At 38.5% G+C, this 20,081-nt stretch overlaps 1 protein-coding gene across 3 annotated transcripts; it reads left to right on the top strand.

Annotated features, from left to right (window-relative positions):
- The first annotated feature begins 2,390 nt into the window (after positions 1–2,390).
- On the top strand, positions 2,391–19,432 carry LOC103702052 (exportin-T-like). 3 transcript variants are annotated; one of them, XM_008784342.6, is made up of 15 exons: positions 2,391–4,622; positions 4,713–4,808; positions 4,919–5,008; positions 5,133–5,237; positions 5,691–5,750; positions 6,011–6,073; positions 6,161–6,256; positions 9,768–9,932; positions 11,782–11,955; positions 12,082–12,147; positions 12,258–12,356; positions 15,608–15,754; positions 16,129–16,312; positions 16,406–16,455; positions 19,154–19,432. In XM_008784342.6, exons 1-13 carry the CDS (start codon positions 2,943–2,945, stop codon positions 16,216–16,218), a joined length of 2,931 nt encoding a protein of 976 aa, XP_008782564.2. In that variant the 5' UTR covers positions 2,391–2,942; the 3' UTR covers positions 16,219–16,312; positions 16,406–16,455; positions 19,154–19,432. The 3 variants fall into 3 exon arrangements, with proteins under 3 accessions (XP_008782564.2, XP_088557819.2, XP_026658513.1); XM_088701693.2 differs by having other exon boundaries at positions 2,467–4,622; positions 5,166–5,237; XM_026802712.4 differs by having other exon boundaries at positions 2,467–4,622; positions 11,885–11,955.
- Positions 19,433–20,081: the final 649 nt, after the last annotated feature.

The raw sequence follows: 20,081 nt of genomic DNA, 5'->3' as shown, positions 1-20,081 counted from the left end.
GTAGTGATCACATTTCTTTCCACTCTTGGAGTGCAGGGTTTGGTGACATATATTGATGGCATTTTAGAGTGTCCTCCTTCATGCTACTAATAAACAAGCGAACTCCAAATCTTGATTACGGTTCTTGATGGTGCAATGGTTAGCCAGTTCTAGACATGCCTATCTTGTTCTTTGTCCATGGAATCCTTTCCCTGCATGCAAGGGGGAAGAGTTGAATCTGTTGCTTTTCAGAGCCTTTGTATAAATACAACCTCTTGTATCGAACATTACAATATCTCCGAGGTGACCAGATAACATGATAACGTCTCCCATGAAATAGAGACACTGTTGTCAGCTACATAGTTAGCCATCCAGTCAGTTGCACTATTCACCTTCCTATATATATAACTGGCCACACAGATAATGTGAGATCCAATAGTTTCAGATCAAAAAAATTCGGTTCGGAGCCTGGGCCTATGAGGTGGGTGTTTCCTAATCCTGCAGACGCATTTTGGGTGGAAAACAAAATCGGGGAGGGGTGAAGGACGCTTGCGTGAAGCTCCGAAATTGGACAATATCTGGCAGGAGAGCTCCGTGTTCTTCCCTCATGTGGCTCCCACGTGGGCACTGGGTGCCTCACGTGCCCCGCGCAGGCGGGGACGTGACATTTGGTATCAGAGCCGTGGACGGCTCTTGTCCGATGATAGGAAGGGTGTGAGGCCCAATAGTCCCATATTGGAAAAACTCGTTCCAGAGCTTGGGCATATGAGGCGAGTGTCTCCAAATCTTTCAGACGTGTTTTAGATGGCAAATAAAACCGGGGAGGGGTGAAGGATGTTTGCGTGAAGCCTCGGAACCGGATAATACCTGGCAGGGGAGCCCCATGTTCCTCCCTCATGTTGCCCTTACGTGTGCACTGGGTGCCTCACGTGCTCCGCGCAAGCGGAGGCGTGACATTTGGTATTAGAGCCAAGGACGACTATTGTCCAATGGTAGGAAGGATGTAAGGCCCAATAGTCCCACATCGGAAAGACTCGTTTCAGAGCCTGGGCATATGAGGTGGGTGTCTCCAAATCTTGCAAACCCCGAAACCGGACAATATCTGGCAGGGGAGCCCTGTGCTCCTCCCTTATGTGGCCCTCACGTGGGCACTAGGTGCCTCACGTGCCCCGCGCAGGCGGGGGCGTGACAGATTATATGCAATATAAGTCTTCAGATATCTATCAGCAGGGGTGATTGACATCTCGATGATCTGTCCCAATACTGATCCACGATACAACTACTCTACAATCCCCTTCTAGGATGCACTTTAGGCTGCACTTAGGCAAATGGATGGGTTTCAATTAAAGCATGTATTACATTGAATAACCGATCACTTCCTATACTGTTACAATTAAACCGGTCATATATCAAACTGGCTGCTGCCATGCAATCATGTCTCAGCAAGAAGATGTCATCTATGTTCTTGAAGGCGAACCTTTCAGACCTCTAATATTATTTATTTTATTCCATTGTCAATGAAGAATTACTCAACCTCCTTATCTCATAATCATGCCTTTAGCATCAACAAACTTGTATATGCTTTTATGACCTCCAAGCCTTCCATCTAGGATGATAGGATCTCCACTTACGAGAAACTCTGACAAAGCACTTACAGTATATTCATGATGATCATATAACAACCAAGCTTGATGACATAAACTATCTTTCATGATAATTGCATTTCTATTTCAAACCCATGTCTTAGTCACGTATGCTGATGGCATTCTTAACGTCCCCTTTCAAGCCACTGATAAACAAGTATTCGCTATAAAATCTCTCCAAATCTCGATTACAGTCCTCAATAGTGCAAAAGCTCGCTAATTCTTGATGGGTTCATCTCACCCTTTATGGAGGGAATCTTGGCAGGTATGCCGGGCTTAAATAATTTCATGCCATGCAGCTTGCGCTCGAGTTCATGTTATGGTTTCGATTAAAGCATGCATCGCATTAAAGCTTTAGTTCATGTTGATGCATTGGTTACTACCATGCAATCCATGTCTCTACACGACAATGTCATCTGTATATATATGTATTTTTTTCGAAGGTAACGGACTCAAATATGATTCACTTATGATCTCTAACATCATTTATCTTTATTTATTTATTTTTCTTATCGTGATGCCTCTTGTTCCATCCCCATCTATCAACCTAATTCCCACTCTGGACATTCAGATTAGCAAAAACGGAATCACAGGACGCTTTTAATAGTCACGATTTGGCTGCCATTTTAATCCAGTACCATTGCCTTAATCCACTTGTCCACAATTACTTTAAAAATAGACCAAAACCCAAGTCCACGGAATCCAATTGAGCCAACTGAAAATCGGCAGCAAAAATCTCCATCCATCTCATTGGCCCAAAACCCCCTTGAGGTCCACAGTGCCACCCACCTGCAAACCCACTTCCGAACCAACCACTCCCATAGTCCCATCCCTTCCTCTCCTTGTCCCTGTTTTGCCACCCAAGGGCTCGTACACAATTCAAACCTCTTATATTTCCCTGTACTTCTTCTCCGATATAAACTCTCCGCCTTCCGCCGCTCTCTTCCCCTTTCTCCTCCTGCATCAACTCCATCAAACTAATAACCACTCAACAAAAAAAATCCTAATAATTACTCAGAAAAATCCTTCACTTCTCCGCTGCAAAAAATAGATCTGTATTGCAACTATTACCCTCCTCTGAGAAACCGACCCATATCTTTCTATTAATAAATCGATCGGTCGATCGGGGTCTTAGGGTTTTGCTTCTAGGGTTTTGGGGAGGGGCGACGCCCGCCGTGGAATAACTCTGTCTTCCAACTTTTGTTAACCCCTTTCTGATGAGAATCCCCATTGAAGTCTTTCTATTTATAATTCGAATCGATCGACAGCTAGGGTTTTTAGGATTTTGTTTCTAGGGCTTTGGGAGGGGCGAGGCCCGCCATGGACGACCTCGAGAAGGCGATCCTCCTCAACTACGAGCCCAGCGCTGCGGACCCGGGTCTCCGCGCTCAGGCCATGGCGTTCTGCGAGCAGGCCAAGGCCGATCCATCCGCCCTCCTCCGCCTTTGCCTGGACCGCCTCCACCGTTCCCCCATCGTCGCTGTCCAGTTCTGGTGCCTTCAAGCCCTCCACGACGCCCTCCTCCTCCGGTACTCCTCCCTTTCCCCCGCCGACCTCCTCCTCCTCCGCTCCTCCCTTCTCTCGCTCGCCTCCGACTGCCCCCTCCCCCCCTCATCCCCTTCCTTCCTCCGCAACAAGCTCGCTCAGGTCATCGCCGCCCTCATCCGCCTCGAGTACCCCACCCTCTGGCCCTCCCCCTTCCACCAACTCCTCCCCTGCCTCCCATCCGCCGACCCTCTCGCTGTCGACATGTTCGCCCGCCTCCTCGCGGCCCTCGATGACGACCTCCTCAGCCAGGACTACCCCCGCTCCCCCGACGAGGCCGCCGCCGCCTCCCGCGTCAAGGACTCCATGCGCCTCCAGTGTGTCCCCCAGATCGCCCGCCACTGGTTCGACGCCGTCTCCCTCTACCGCTCCTCCAACCCCGACCTCGCCGCCGCCGCCCTCGACACCATGAAGCGGTACGTCTCCTGGATCGACATCGCCCTCGTCGCCAATGACGCCTTCATCCCCCTTCTCTTCGATCTCATTCTCGCCTCTGGCTCGCCGGAGCAGCTGAGGTCTGCGGCCGCCGGCTGCGTCCTTGCCATTGTCTTGAAGAGAATGGACCCCCGCTCGAAACTTGCCCTGCTCCGCAGACTCCGTGTGAGCCAGGTGTTTGCAGGCCCCGATCTCGTTCTAAAGCTCGCGACTTTGATAACTGGGTATGCCTCTGAGGCTCTGGAATGCCACAAAACGTTGGGTTCGGAGGAAATCGAGGGGTCCTTCTCGTTGGAGCTCCTTGAGGAGGCCTTGCCGTCAGTGTTCTATGTGATGCAGAACTGCGAGGAAGTGGATTCTGGCAATGTGGTAGATTTCTTGTCGGACTATGTGTCTACCATGAAGTCACCCTCGCAGCAACAGGTAGCTTACCTGGGACAGATATTAGAAGTGATTCGAGTGCAGATATGCTACGATCCAGCCTATAGAAGCAATCTTGATATCCCTGATAAGATCGGGAGGGAGGAGGAGGACCAGATGAGCGAGCGCCGGAAGGAGCTCTTCACACTCTTCCGTAGTGTGTGCAGGGTGGTGCCTGATGGCACGCAATTATTTATCCGGAATCTGTTAGTTACTGCACTCTCCTCTTCAGAAATGAATGTGGAGGAAGTAGAAGCTGCGCTGACCTTATTCTACCGGTATGGTGAGACTGTGAGTGAAGAAGCAATAAGGACGGGTGGTGGGTTGCTGGGGGAGTTGATTCCGATGCTTCTATCGGCACGGTTCTCATGCCATTTGCATCGGGTGGTGGCACTTGTTTATTTGGAAACAGTCACGAGGTACATGAAGTTTGTGCATGAGAATGTCCAGTACATACCTCATGTGCTGGCTGCTTTTCTGGATGAGAGGGGAATACACCATCCAAACCTCAACGTGAGCCGACGGGGTAGTTATCTATTCATGAGAGCAGTGAAGTTACTGAAAGCAAAGCTTCTGCCATTTTTAGATACAATTTTGCAGGCATGATTCTTCCTTTTCAAACTAATACACTATGTACATGAATTGCTGCTGCTTTTAAGTTTCTTCATTCCATGTATTTTATGAGTGCAGAGCCTGCAAGGTACGGTAGCGCATTTTACAAGCGTAGATTGGATGTCCAAAGAACTGAAATGCTCTGGTTCTGAAGATGGTAGTCAGACATTTGAGGTATAACTTTGCTGAGTTTGAAGGAGGCTGTCGTTGTGCTTTCATTGAGCTAGTTTTTGTTATGTCAAGTCCTATCTTTAACCCAAATAAATTTTGGATTTGGTTGACAGGCAATTGGACTATTGCTTGGCATGGAAGATGTGTTACCTGAAAAGCAATCTGAGTACTTGGCAGCATTGCTCAATCCTCTTTGTCAACAGGTGAAGTTGGAAATCTAGTGTCTCTTATTCCCTCCATCTAGTTGCTCCGGTGCTTCTTATGATTCCTTATTGTGATCTCTAGAGGATAACATATTCAGTTACAACATGTGCCTGAGAAATCCAGGTTAAGGCATTGCTTTTGGATTCCAAAGTACAGGCTCTAGGAGAATCTTCGGCAAAAGTTGTGACACTCCAGCAGATTATCATGGCCTTGAATGCTCTTAGCAAGGTCTGGTTTCCATCCCTAAGTATGATGCAACTTCGACTGGATCCATTAGAAAATGCTCCTTCATTGATTTCAAAAGCCAATTTGATTGTGTATGAGTTACTGATGTATGCATGGGAAGATTTTTGGACTTCAAACTTGTCCTTTTTTCTCTCACTTAATTTGTTTAACATTTTAATCAGATTATGCAACATTATCCTGTTAAAAATAATAATGCATTCATGGTATGCCGTATCGGTCTGTACCGGTGCATATAGGGTGTAGCATACCATAGTAGTACGGAATTGGTATGCGGTATGGGGCATACCAAGTATTGGTATAGTGAATCAATCCTTGTACCGGTGCACTGATGCTGTACCATGATGCTACTGGAGGTCTGTTATTGAGATTGTGAACCTTGATAATATTCATTTTTTTTAATGCCTAACATTTACCATGTGTTGGTTTGTGGAGTAGGGTTTTAATGAGCGGCTAGTTATTGGTAGTCGTCCAATGGTCGGCATTATGTTTAAGCAGGTAAGTTGAGGCTGTCCATCGATTTTTTCCATTGACCGAATAGATGAGTATATGCTGACTAATTTATTAAAATTCATAATATGTAATATTACCTGGCTGCTCATTACATATGCTACATTTATATTACACTAAAGTGGTTGTATGGAACTAGCGTGCTTATTTACTGTGGAAGCTAAATGACAGATTTTCTATCCTTCTTAATTATTTTTCATGCATAACATGTCTAAATATCTCTTTTTCTCCCCTTATTTGATTTACAGACACTGGACGTGGTATTGCAAATCCTTGTCATGTTTCCAAATGTCAAACCTTTACGGAATAAGGTGACCATTTGATTGTGATATGTTTTCCCACTTTTGTCATTTTTTTTTACCTATCCTACCTGACTTATATAATATGTGTAAATGCAGATTACCTCCTTTCTTCATCGCATGGTTGACATTTTAGGAACATCTATATTTCCATGTCTTCCTGTGGCATTGAAGCAGTTGCTTGTGGAGAATGAGGTGCTTCTTTATTTTATTCTTTTCCCTCCTCAGTTTTGGTATTGCTAGATGATAGATTGGGGAGTTTGAATGTCTTTCCATCGCAATGCATATTTCTTATTCAAAGCATAATTGTCTTTTTGATTTGGCTTGCCACAATGCAGCTTATTCTTTGGTGTTTGTATATTTTTTGATGTGTTCATCTTTATCATAATTTAGACAATTTTCTATCACTTCAATTGACTTGTTTTATTTTAATTCATTTCTAACATATTTGAATGTTATGAGAGAATCAAAATGTAAAATGCGCTTGATCCAGTTGTTGCACAAGTCATAGTTGGTCCTTCACTAAAATTACAGGGCTTATAATAGTTAAAAAACCATGAAACCACGAATTTTGCTTGATGGACCCCCTACCTTTTACTCAAAAGTTCTTATTTGACATTAAATGGGACTTCGAAAACATGATTGAATAATCATTTCTATACTATCTCTTACGTATAATGATGAATTGCTGCACCATGCCAACTATTATGGACATATGAAACATATTATGTGGTCACTAAGATCGATTAAAATCGACAACAAATGGTGATAACAAATTAAGTCGCATTAGGAAAATGATAACAATTGCAAAGAACTAATTATGTTGAATTACTATGCTGCGCCAAGTATTGTGGAGAACTTTCTTGCAACAGATGCAAGTAATAGAAAGAGACGATCCTCTAAAGCTTGTGATAATATTAAAAATATAATGTGTCATGGAATTTGTTGTAATTGGTATTTTGCAAATGGGTTACGATGAGATCATAAAGGTGATTTTGATAGTTAGTACTCTCTTGTTTAAAATAGTTGGGCAGAGCATAATGAACTATGGGTGCTATTTTGCTGCTTGGGCAATTGATGAAATTATATAGAGAAGGAATCCAACTTTCCATCCACATGAGGAAAGTCTTCAATCTAGTTGCATGAAATAGATTTGTGGTTAAAATTGGCAAAATAGAGGGTTATTGATGGCATGTTTGTATGCTTTCAATTCATAGAAGGAAAGAAAATAAAGAATTGAATGAGAAAGGGAATCAAGATGATTGCATATTCTACCAAATAGAACAGAATTTATACTACCAAAAATTTCTTTGTTGGTTATAACTCAAGACCACCTTAAAAGGGTGAAAATTGTTGTGTCTAGCTTTTCAGTTCATTAAATTCCTACTGTGCCTTTTAAGTAACATTCACTAAATGTCACATTAATACCATGTTCTTCAAGGCTCTGAAGTAAACAGAATACTTATTAAGGAAAACTCTTAAAACATATATAATGAACTGCCTTTCCTGACATTGGAGTACAATAAAAATTAACCAACAACAATGCCTAACTAATAATAGCTATTTTCCTTTATTTAGAAGGTTTCTAATCAGAAATAGCTCTAAGAAGACAATTTTAGTTTACCTTGTGAGGCCCTCCAAATATCCAGTCAAAATTTCTAATTTTTTTTTGATGCGATTTGGTTTTAGATGCTATGATTTGCTGGGATTTGTTTGACTTACAATTTATTAGACTTTATTATCAGTTTTTAGGCATCATTGTGCTGTTTTTTAGTGGCTTTATATCAGTGTAAAGTGGCTTGGATGAGTCAGCAAAATGGAAGATTAACTTGAAAGTGCACCTCAGTATTAACTATTAAGTGACATGTGGTGCCCTTATTTAAGGGCTGATTAGTAGAAAATCATAAAACATGAGGAGAAAAAGGGGATCAAGAGGCCGAGACAGTCTTCTTAAATTCGTTGGGCGACCATATGTCCCATACCCTTCTGTTTCTCTTGATTTATTTTGCCTAGTTCAGCCACTTTTTGGAAGCATATTCTGGGCTTTGTCATTTATTAGGTTAGTTAAACATAAAGGAGTGCGGTCTATCAGATTGAAAACCAAACATTCATTAGGTCAGTGATTTTGTTATGTGTTTCTTTTTTTTGAAAAATCTATGGTTCATCAAATTGGAAACATATCATTTATTATTTCAATGATTTCTAGTATCCTAATTGTGTTCAAACTGTTATTTTAACACTGGCATGTTCCCAATATATTTTTAATTTCAAGTTACATAATAAACAAGCGACACAAGAGCTAGAGGATACATAAAAAACCATGACAGTGGCACTTAAAGAAATACTCCTGCCTAACTTCTTGCAAAAACATATTATTAACAGATATAGAATGTAGGAAAAATGAAAATAATTTAGGAGAAATAGGCTGTACCAGTGGTATACTGGCTGTCTCAAAGTATACTGGTCAATACCCTTTCTGCCCGGAGCATGGCATGGCGTGTATTTACCCATTCTTGGTTGATATGGAGCCAATATCTGTTCTTTTGGACCTTTTTCTAGTTGCATGAGCTCAAACCTCTCAACCAATAAGATGTGTCTCCTTCCTTATCCATTGATCTTCCAGATTTGTATTAGGCATTGCTCTTGTTGAAAGTTGCTCTGATTGAGAATTTAATGCTAGCTCTAAAAGTTTGATCAGGTTAAGTAGTGATGCGAATCATTCTTTCATTCCATTATGGATTATCCACTCCATTTTTCATGCCCTCCATCTTTGAAAGGAGGGACTATAATTTGGACATTGTGTTACTACTACTCTTTCTCTCTCTCTCTCCATATGTGTGTGTGTGTATGTGTGCATGTGGTGGTGGTGTTATAACCTTATAACTTGTTAGAATAATGCAGCCTGTTTTGCTGGTGTACAAGCCAACGTTTAAATTTTAATCATCATTTAAGTACTTTTAGGAAATTTAAGTCAGAAACTACATGATAATACATGAGAAGGTTTCCTTGTTCAGGGAATGAAAGGTTTTTATCAGCCAATTAATTGTCTTTCTATATTCATCAAAAAAATGTCTTTCTATTCTTCGACACATCATAAAGCCATACCTAATTTATTGTGAAGATTCTCATCTTTGCATTGGCTAGCTATAATCTAATTTGTTCAACTAGTTTTTACTGTGAGCAACTCAAGATTTCTAAGGGTTTTATTTTATGTTTGCCCTTTGGCATAATCTTCTTCTCCAGTTTGTACTGGCCTTTTATCTTCCTCACCTAGATCTTTCAATATTAAAATGGGAAGCAGACTTTTACAGGGCTGTGAACCATATGATGCCCATCAAGTTCTTTTTTCCTACTTCATCATGTGTCATATAATGTAATTATGGAATGCATGCTATTTATTGCTTAACATATCTCTGCTGGAGTCTTTAGTGACCTGATCTCTGATACTGTACTATGTTATTAGTTGCTAAAAACATTTCAAGTACAAATATTGACTTTATGAGCTTGCCTTCTTTTAGAGATGGTGAGAGAGAGAAATTGGGGAGGGGGCAATCATTTGGTAGTTTATTGTGTGGAATATTATCTCTATTATGTCACTTAAGTTATTTCTTTGGTGTGATGCTTTTGTCATGTGAAAAATGCATATTATTATGAGCTATTTGTACTTTGAGTTGATGTCACTTATCTTGAAAACCCTATCTTGCAGTCAAAAGATATGGTGGATTTTCTTCTATTAATCAATCAATTGATATGCAAATTTAATACCTCCGTGGGGAACTTGTTAGAGCAGATATTTCCAGCCATTGCAAGTAGATCGTTTGTTATTCTTTCAAATGATGCGTTTTCTTCAGGGTCTGGAGCCAATACTGAGGTATGGATGTTTAAACATACTATATGATGAATTATTTGCCAAAATTAAGGGAAAAAATAATCACCCACCAGAATGTGCACACATAAACAAAATAAAAATCAGAGCAAGTATATTTTGGGATTGTTGGAACTTAACAGAAATGCGGCTTTAATTATATCCTTTTGATGAATTGCAAAGTAAACAGTCATGTTTTCATAACGTTTTGCAGGATGCTACCTCTGTCCGGTCAAAATCTGAATAGCATGAAAAAATGTGTCCCATGATATGCTTACACACCTTTGGGGATTGAGAGTTTTCATGCATGTCCTCTGAAGAACCTAATTTGAATGCAAAACCTTTGTATCAGGATGACTATGCGAAAATTTCTTGATTGGTTATACTAATTATGCGATTTTCCCTAAAATTATTGTGTTTAGTGATCATGAATTGAACTCATGCACATCAATATCTGATTGCTTGAAAGTATTATGTACATTTACATATGTATAGACATGATACTAAAAATAGTACTATGCTTTAGAAGTAACCATTATAATTGACAATTGTTGGAAATCTAATGGGGAAAGACAGATTTATGTTTCTTACGATTTATATGGAGTTTGTTTGTCCCCTGTCTACTGATGTGATGGTTATGATAATAATGACATAAGATAGTGTAACTGCATTAATGACAACAGCAATACTGTTTCATTAGAGAACCATGTGGTTGGAATAAATAGAAGTTAATATATCTATTTTTTTTTCCACCTATGGGTTGCTGAAACTGAAAGCAATTAAGGCAATAAGGAAATGCATAAGACTCAATGGCATGTATAAACCAAATTAACAAATAAAGAAGTGAAAGATGCACCGATAAGTGAAGAATTAAGTAAATCAATAAAATAATTACAGTTAAGCTAAAACCATTCTGTTGCAAATATGAAGTATACAATGCTATTTGATGCCTAAAGTGTACTTTTAGTGTCTTGCATCCATGCACAATCATGAACAAAATCCTCATCTCACTTTCCTTCCCAACTAATATGAAAAGAGAATTCTTGATCCCATGATACACATTGCCAATATATTAACCACTGCTATTTATATGAACAGCCTTGGCTGCTGTTTAAGATTTTTTAGGCTCCTAAGCAGCAGCTGTGCAGGTGGTCTGTTATGCAAGACCCTCTTTTCTTTAGTTTATTACCATATACCTGGGTAGGCTTATGCGTCATCTTGTCAAGTGTTTGAATCCATATGTGCCCTTATTTTCTGAGATATCTATGACAACTGCCTATTCACCTGCTCATCACTTTTGAAAGAGGACACAACTATCTAGTTTATTTTCTCATAACTGCAACCAAGCCTTGAGTTTCTGTTCAAAAGAATACCAGTATTCTCTGAACCTCCTTTTGCCTAGCATACCCGTGCTTGCATCTGATTGCTCTACATATTATGATTGTTCGTAGGTCTCGTTTTCAGGCCGGTCATGATGATCTGTTGACTTTTGGGGGCAACAACTTGCTAACTTGGTGTTAATATATAGTTATATCTTTATAAATCTAAAACTTTTTTGTTGTTCTTACTTTTTTTTTTTTAAAATTTTCTTCTGCATTTTTGACAGAATGAAAACTGAAATATTTGTTGTTCTTACTTTTTTATTTTTGCTTCTTGATTTTTTGCCAAAGTGAATACTGAATTTTTGATATTGCTTGACAAATTTTTCCTAGAATGAAAGTATTGTATCTGAGCTGCATGTTGAAATCCTGGTGTTTGTTATGAGTTATTAACGTTATTTTCTTTTTTTGCAATTTTAAAATTTATAAAGGGCATCAATTATATATCTTGTTACATGCCTTCTTGGCTTTTATAGGAAATACGTGAACTGCAAGAACTGCAGCGAACATTATATACATTCCTTCATGTTATGGCAACCCATGACCTTTCTTCTGTTTTTCTTGCTCCAAATTGTAAAGGCTATTTGGATGCTATAATGCATCTGCTCTTATCAACCTCTTGCACTCATAAGGATATGCTTCTTAGGAAGGTGAGAACTGCAGTTACATTTGTTGCTTTAATTTTTTCCATTACATTTTCTGCTTTAATTTTTTTTTCGATTCCGTTCTGTTTCTGCATGTTCTAGCCTCATTTCTGTTTCATGCTTACTTTTCAGCTGTGTGTGCAAATTTTTGTGAAACTTATTAAGGACTGGTGCACCAATAATAATGGCGAAGATAAGGTACCTTGTAATATATCTATCTTTCTGAGCATTATCAATGTGATGTGTAAAATGTGTTTGTTTATGGACTATGTGATTGTTTACGTTAAGGGTTTTCTACAATTTCTCAGGTTCCTGGTTTCCGAAGCTTTATAATTGAGAAATTTGCAACTGAATGCTGCTTGTATAGTCTTCTGGACAAGTCATTTGAGTTCCGCGATGCAAAGACTGTAAATCCTTAATCTATTTATTCTTGAAATTTTAAGATTTTTCAAGCCTATAGATACTGCACATATGCTGGTTTTCTTGATAGTCTCTTATGGCTTATGTAATATATATAGATTAATGACATAGGAGCTGTTGGTATGACATGAAATGACATTGGGATGCCTTTTTATGAAGTCAGATATGGTAGCATTCGTCATAATGAGGAGTCATTTTGAGCAAGTCCAAATATGCCAATACTAGGTCAGCTTTTAATCATGGAATGGTGGTAAAAAGGGCAAGTAGAAACAAAGTTTCATTGATATTCTCCAGAGATATTTTTGTGACATTGAAACCATTATTTTGGAAGAAGAAAAATAACATTATAACTGAAGATCAAATATGAAAAATGTGATGATTCATTTTAGTTCTTATTGTTAGCAGTGTTCTAGGAGCAGTGTATATAATCTGGTATTCAACTATATCATAAAATAGGCCAGCTATGACTTCTGAGGCTTAGTTTGTGGCTCGAATACTCCTTAGGCATGTGCATATACTTGTTTTGAAGCTTTTTTTAGTTTATATACATACATATATGTACATATCTATACATGTATACGGATAGATAGATACAGACACATTGTCATCTGTGAGAACAGGGTAGCATATGCAAAGAACAACCACTTTCAATTCCTATAACTATATGGTTGTTTTAGATCGTCTTACTAGTTATTTGGTGCCGAGGGAAAATTTTGGTTACTGCATAAGGTTTATATAGTTAACTTGAAAGCTCATGGTCATGGTGGTCCAACCTTCCCACTCACATCCCCCATCAAGATATTTATGGTCAGTGCTGAAAATATTAATGTTATTTCAGTGAGAGGGGAGACATATGCATATCAGACAAAGGGTATTGAATAACTGGTAACTTGGCGGCTCATTGTTATAGCTTCTTGTGTGAATGGCTTTAGCAAGGTGAAGAGGAGACCTGTAATTTTTGTCTATGAATGTTTTTGAGTAAAATCCACTTGGGACAAAGCAGGATCTGCTTCTTCAAGAATGGTTATATTTATTCAGCTTATTCGAGAGCTTTTATGTTCCGGAACACTTTGGTGAGTGCAGGTTCTACGTTCTTGTCCTTTTTGGTAGTTGTTCTGGGGCATACAGGGTAGCATAAAGAAACTCTTCTCACAAAGTGAAGCATGGCAGAATTTTGAGAAAAAGTTGCGATGAGCATCTTTCTATAGTGGACATTAAATTATTAAAAATGTATTGCATGGAAAGTAGGTATGATCTACCGCTTGTACAATAAGAGAACTCCATAACATCCAAGTTCTTCATCTTGCAAAATACTCTTCCTTACAATGTGAAGGGTGGCAGGATATTCAAAGAAATGATGCTGGATGTCCTTACATCCTAGATATTATTCTTAGTTAATTTATCCCATGGAAAAATAGGTAAATAATTAATCAATTTATCACTTGTACAAAAGAAGTTAGTGGTTATCTAAGTTTTTCATCTCAAGGCTTCCTAGAACTATTGCTGGATATGGATATTGACCTTTTGATCCATCAACATTACAGAATGATTACATGCAATGGAGGATTTTTTTTTGTTAGCATCAGAGAATCAGATCATAAAAGTGAACTGCTTTTAGAAGTGTGACTATAACAGTAGACCTGCTCTCTTCATGCATAATGAGGAACAAGACTCAACTTCTTGAAAAACTACTTTCACTACATTTGATCAGAGCTACTTCCTAGATATCATGGATACATTTATAGGTGTTCCATGGCAGTCTAAGTTTGGTAGTACTTCAAATATTTTATGGTTTTTAAGAGCCATAAGCGGAAAAACTTGTGTCTAATGCAGATAATTAAGAGTCTGATTAGAATTAGATGGCAGCAATTAGATATGAAGAAAACTAGTCAGATAACTTGTTTAGTGTAGAACAATTTGGATGTGGCAAGGGTGAAGGGAATTCGAGGATGACCTGAATCCTTACTATCACTTTCTCATCTTTTGATCTGTTAATATGTTGATCCTGGTTGTCCTCGATTCCCAGCTCTGTTAGTCATGGTTTTCCCCTAGGAAGGCTCTGTAAGCCCAGTTAGCCCCTATAACGGCATATATCATCTTTCCTAGATTCTTGTTAGAGTAGGATGTTTCCATTACCCTGTGGCTGTAACCTGGATGATAATATCATTAAGGGATAAGATGTGCTTGGCTTGCAACATAGGCGATGCTAAGGTGGATTGGGTTAGATTCAACTAGGCTGTGGTTGGTTTGCTACAGAACCAAGTAAAAACAAGGCTCTTATTGTTCCACAAGTAGCGTCGACTCGATTCTAGGCTAGCCTATCAACTAAGGATGGTAGAACCGGTACTGGGTATCATTCCGGTTGCCCGGCGGGGCGAGTTAGTACGGGTCCGCGCCGTGCCGGGCCCGTACCGACACCATAGAAGAGACGGGCGAGAGGAATAACGAGAGAGGAAAAGAGAGAGAGAGAGAGCGGAGGCGGGAGGGAGAGGGAGAGGGAGAGGAAGGAAGAAAGAGAGAGGAATTGGCCTCTCTTCCTTCCTCTCCCTCCCTTCCCCACTCTCTCTCTCTTCCTCTTTGGCGACGGCAAGTGGCGTCTCGGTTTCAATGGCGGAGCTGTCTCAGTTTGCTGCCGTTATGGCCCAGGACGCTCCGAACGGGGCGGTTCGGGACGGTTCCGCAGTTTGCATCTACATTAGCATTCTAGGTAAGATGTTTATCTTGAAATGTAGAAGTGCTGGAGGACTAGTCCTTCCTTTCTACTGGATAAAGAACAAAAGCTATTATTTCACTTGGCTTCAGCTCATGAGTAGTTATTGGAGTTTTATTCTACTCTGGATTTTAGTTCTCTTGGGGTAATAAGTAAATAAAATTTTAAAGAAAATGGCTTATGTTCTAGAGTCCGCAAACATCATTTAATTTTGCACTTGGGTTTGGGTTCTCTTCTGAATGTTTTTCTGGGGTGCTACATTAATTTAAACTTATTTGAATTTCAAAATGGTGAATTGGTGATGCATTTTCTAGAGTAATATCTGTTTCGCACACAAGTTGCAAAATTTGTATTTTGAATAGTTGAAAGAAAAAGTAAAGAACCTGTTACTCTTGTTTTTCCTAACCTCTTATTTTCCTACAATAAAATCAGTGTCCAGATTCTGATATTGGGATGGCTATTTGTTAATGTGGTTTCCTTGGTATCAGTTGCATTCAGACTGATTTGATGGTATTTTCTTTTTAACAGCTTCTTCTTTTTGGAGAAATTGTGCTGGCTCAAAAGGTTATGTATGAGAAGTTTGGGGATGATTTCATTATTCATTTTTTGTCGAAAGGTCTCCCAGCAGCTCATTGTCCACAAGATTTAGCAGAACAATACTATCAAAAGTTGCAGGTATGAGAACTTGCGCTAGTGTGTTATTCTTGGTAATGTGTGAAGATAATATTTCTACCATGCACAGTTAAGATGTGCAAGCTGTTTAAGCATAGTGGGAATGCACTGCATAATCTGAAAAAGACCAAAGAATTTTAAATTGAGACTTCCATTTACAATTCGTTATTATTTAAATGCAACCCACTTGTCTAGATTTGGACTATAAGAAGTCTCTATTTCTTCTCTTTAAGTAGTTCTTATTCCACTTAAATCTTGCTGAGACATTTGGAGTCTGTTCATGTGTTGACCTTTCATATTGTAGCAGTCTAGCAGAACTAGCTGTATTGTAACTGATTTTGCTGGATTTGTAGTTTACTGTTCTAGATTTTCAACAGGGAAATGACATCAAGACTCTGAAATCCTTCTATCAATCTCTAATTGAGAATTTGAGGCAGCACCAGAATGGAAGTCTTGTTTTCAGATAGCATCATATTTTATCTTCGTGCCGCTTAGATGGCATTATGATATTAGACTGGTTCTCTAAATTTTTCCAGGGAGCACCTTGTTTGTCGAGCGCAGGTAGTTCTTTTGGTTCTTTTTATCTTCAATAGAGTCTGGGTTATTGTTAAGGAGATGTTTTTTGGTTGGTTCTTATATTACTGATCCTTGCAGGGCAGTTTTTCTGTGTAAAATGATGCTGCAATATTCTTTGAGATGAGAAGGTAATCTTCGGTCTTAACATTTTTTACCTATACCTATAAATATGTGTCACCGTCCTTTTTTATATGCTAACAACCAGGCATGTGCAGTGTGCATTTGAAGGAAAAAATATAAAGAAAATTTCAAGATAGTTATATAAAACTCTAAAAAATATATTTAAATAAAATAAAATCAAGTAATTATTATCAAATAGGATTTGCTTAGAAGAAATATCTTCTTATTTTTATCAGCTTTTGTTTTCAGGATTTAGGATTTAAAAAGTAGTTATGCTTGAATATGATTTGATTTGGAAGGGGTTTGTGTTTTCTCTAGGTTGGATTTCAAAAGCAATTCTACATCTTTCCATATTTTCTTTTCTGAACAGCCACAACTAATAGGAGGGAATAACTTATGTAGTATAGAAAAAGTGGAAGGGCATTTTAGTACAAAAAGTAACAGATAGAATCAAGAGGCAATATTCCTTGATTTGATTGTCATTTTTATACATAGTATGGATAACAAGTGGCTCTTAATTTTTGAAGTTAATGCGCAACGTGATCATTTTTTAAAAGGTGCTAATCAAGGTTCGCCATACTGGTGTATACCATCCCGTACCGGGTATACCAGACTGTACCGGTACTGAACCGAGACTCTATATGGGGGTGTACCGAGACTTCATACTCTGAATTGACCTCCATATCAGGCGTACCAATATTGTACCAACATGGTATCGGCATGAGATATTTGGTTTTGAACTCCTGTATTTTATTTGCCTGGCATTTGAAGTTTTGCTAAAATTTCAAACAAGTAATGGTTGGATGTTGCTTATGATTAAGTTTTACTATCTGCATAAGGAGGGATCGAATTTTTTTATTTTATAGTTTCATAATTTTTCTCTGTTACAAGATAAACTATTTAGATTTGAAGAAATGACTATCAAATATGTGATAAGGGAATGCCGAACTTTACTCTTCATGTTTCTATATATATATATATATATATATATATATATCCGAGAGGCATAACTTAAGCCCCAAACAAGTTGGGGTCGGTTATATAAATTCTTTTATTCCATTCCATTCTTTTTAGGACCATGCTTTCTAAAAGATGCAGCGATGTTGAGTCTTTCCTTACGACTTTATTCTATGTGATTTTCAGTCTACCCTTGCCCTTCTTTCCTTCTACATGTATCAAATCACTCTTAGTGGTGCATGCCTCTAGGGGTGGCCCAATACATTTGGAGGCCTAAGGTGGATTCAGTGAATGAGGCCTTTTTTTTAATAATAAACTTTTTTAATAAATATAAAATATTTTTAAAAAAAGATATGAAAATAGATAGCTATCAAGCACATTATTTCAAGGAAGATACATGAATACAACAAAGACCGATAAAAAGTCTTTTCAGTTTAATATAATTTTTGAATGGAGGTATGGAAAAGTAATTACGCTAAGGGAAAGCCCATAAAACTGATTAAATAACTGAGATAATGCTTGGCAGTAATGTTTACCATGTCAAGCAAGAGCAGAATAGGAAAAAGGTGATCCTATGGCACTTCACGGTCAAGGTAAAGGAAAGAATTTGTCCAGAAAGGGACCTCTCTGTAAGAGAAAGTAGGGGCATTATGGGAACTTCACTCCATCTAATTAATAAAAGTCCCATCCCACCCATGATAAGCTTTCTCATAAAACTTTTTCGGATGCTTTCTCTAAAACAATAAAAACCATATGAAGGTCTTGTTTTTTTTTTTCTTTATATTTCTCCAATTAACCTCTGAATGAAAAAAAAACAACATCCGTAGTTAACAACCTTTTTGTCATGAGATCAAATTGGTTCTTTGATATTTTTGTATCACATCTCAATCTGTGTTCAATCACACTCTCTCGAAGTTGCATAATATGGCTAGTAAGTTTGATACCATGATAGTTAGAATAATTTTGAATTTCTTCTTTTATTGTTATAAATTGGTGCCATTGTGCTTTTTCTCTATTCATCAGGCATCTTCCTAGTCTTTAAAATTTTATGAAACAAATAGCCAACCAAGTTACTCTTATGTTATCTAAATACTTGAATCTCAATCGGTACTTAACGCTCTCCATATCATCTTTGACTCTTTGAAATTCTCGGATAATCTTTGATGGTTGCCTACCCACTGCTTGAGCGCTGTTTTCATAACCAATATGATCCGTCTTTGTACCCACTATTTAGCATCCAAGGTTTCATGTAGGCCATACTCTTGCCCAAAGCTGCGACGCTTGAAATTCAGCTAGTCGAGAAAAGGTTGTCTTTGGGTGCTAGCATGTGTTGGGATGACATTCTAAAATTCAATGGAATTTACCTTAACTAATAGAGGCAATATCATTTTTATATGATAGGGCTTGTTTAAAATTATTAAAATCCCAAAGTTTTTTAAGTTATGAGATCATTTAATATACATCTCAGGGTTGGTTAAAGCTTGTTGGAATGAATTTAGAATTCATGTTCTATTGAATTGAAAATTGATGGCCTATTATTTGGTTTCTGAGCATTTATAGCAAGCTTATGAATTATGAATTTTATTGTTCATTCTATTTTTTTCCCATTCCTCCTATATTAAGATACCTTTTGCTTTTTTACTCAGAACATTGGGCATGCTTAATCTATTTGTACTACTTTTGTTGGTCATATGACTTTCTTGTGTGATTGCCTTATAAAAAAACATTCTTGCCGTTATGTACTTGCAGATGTATATTTGCGGGAGTGCTTTCTTTCAGCAGGCAGGGCGGTTGATTTTTTGTGAGAGTATAAACTTGTGCTGGAATGAGCAATGCTGTATATTCCTTTCTCCATGAGGAACCATATGTTTTTGTGGGCTTATTTCTCTTTGATTTTGCTATTTTCAATTCAGTTCTGTTGTGCAAATTCAGGATTTCAGAAAGCCAGAAAAATTTGTTACTAGAACCTGGATGTCTATGAAGACTATATATTTATTAAAAAAAAAAAGAAGAAATAATTTTATCCCCCTTTTGGCTGACGATCTGTGCCTTTATGCGTTAACCGAGCATCCGAGGATCATTCTCCGCTCAAACGAAATGGGTGGTGAATTTCCGAGTGTTCCATGATGTGGATTATACGAGTGAAGTGGTGGGGATTTTTTTTTTTTTTTTGGTTATATTATATCTTTTGTAATCAGAGACTGGATGGACATCCAAGAAATGGATTTCAAGACATGGCTCTGTTTTCCAATCCAACGTCTAAAATTTTTTCTTTGAATGACGCAATAACCATGTCATGCTGATATTTGCAGGATCAGGGTTTTGTTGTGGACTTTTGGACATCATACTTTTCCATTTTTGTCTATGGATGGTTTCATACTCTTGGTAAAACCAAAGTCGGAAGCTCTTAATGCCAGAGACGTATAAAGGTGGACTCGGAGGCCACGCAGTTGGAAGTCTATGCATGTCTTTGCCCCTGACAAGGAACATACGTCTGCCTTTCTTCTCCCCCAAGGGCACGCTGATATAGGCAAAGATTTCCAAAGATTTGTTGCCCAACGAACTCCAGAATCTGTGGACTCGGCCTCGTGTGTGGTTGAATGACTGTATGGCAGTCGGGAGTTTCAAAGAATTCCTCTTTTATGTATATATATATGTCTTTCAAATACATACAGCC

This window comes from Phoenix dactylifera, chromosome 7 (genome assembly GCF_051530095.1).
Source record: "Phoenix dactylifera cultivar Ajwa chromosome 7, Ajwa_hap1_PhDact_Kaust_v1.1, whole genome shotgun sequence".
Taxonomy (NCBI): domain Eukaryota; kingdom Viridiplantae; phylum Streptophyta; class Magnoliopsida; order Arecales; family Arecaceae; genus Phoenix; species Phoenix dactylifera.
Note: the sequence above shows the minus strand (reverse complement) of the source record. Positions and strands in the feature narration are given on the sequence as shown.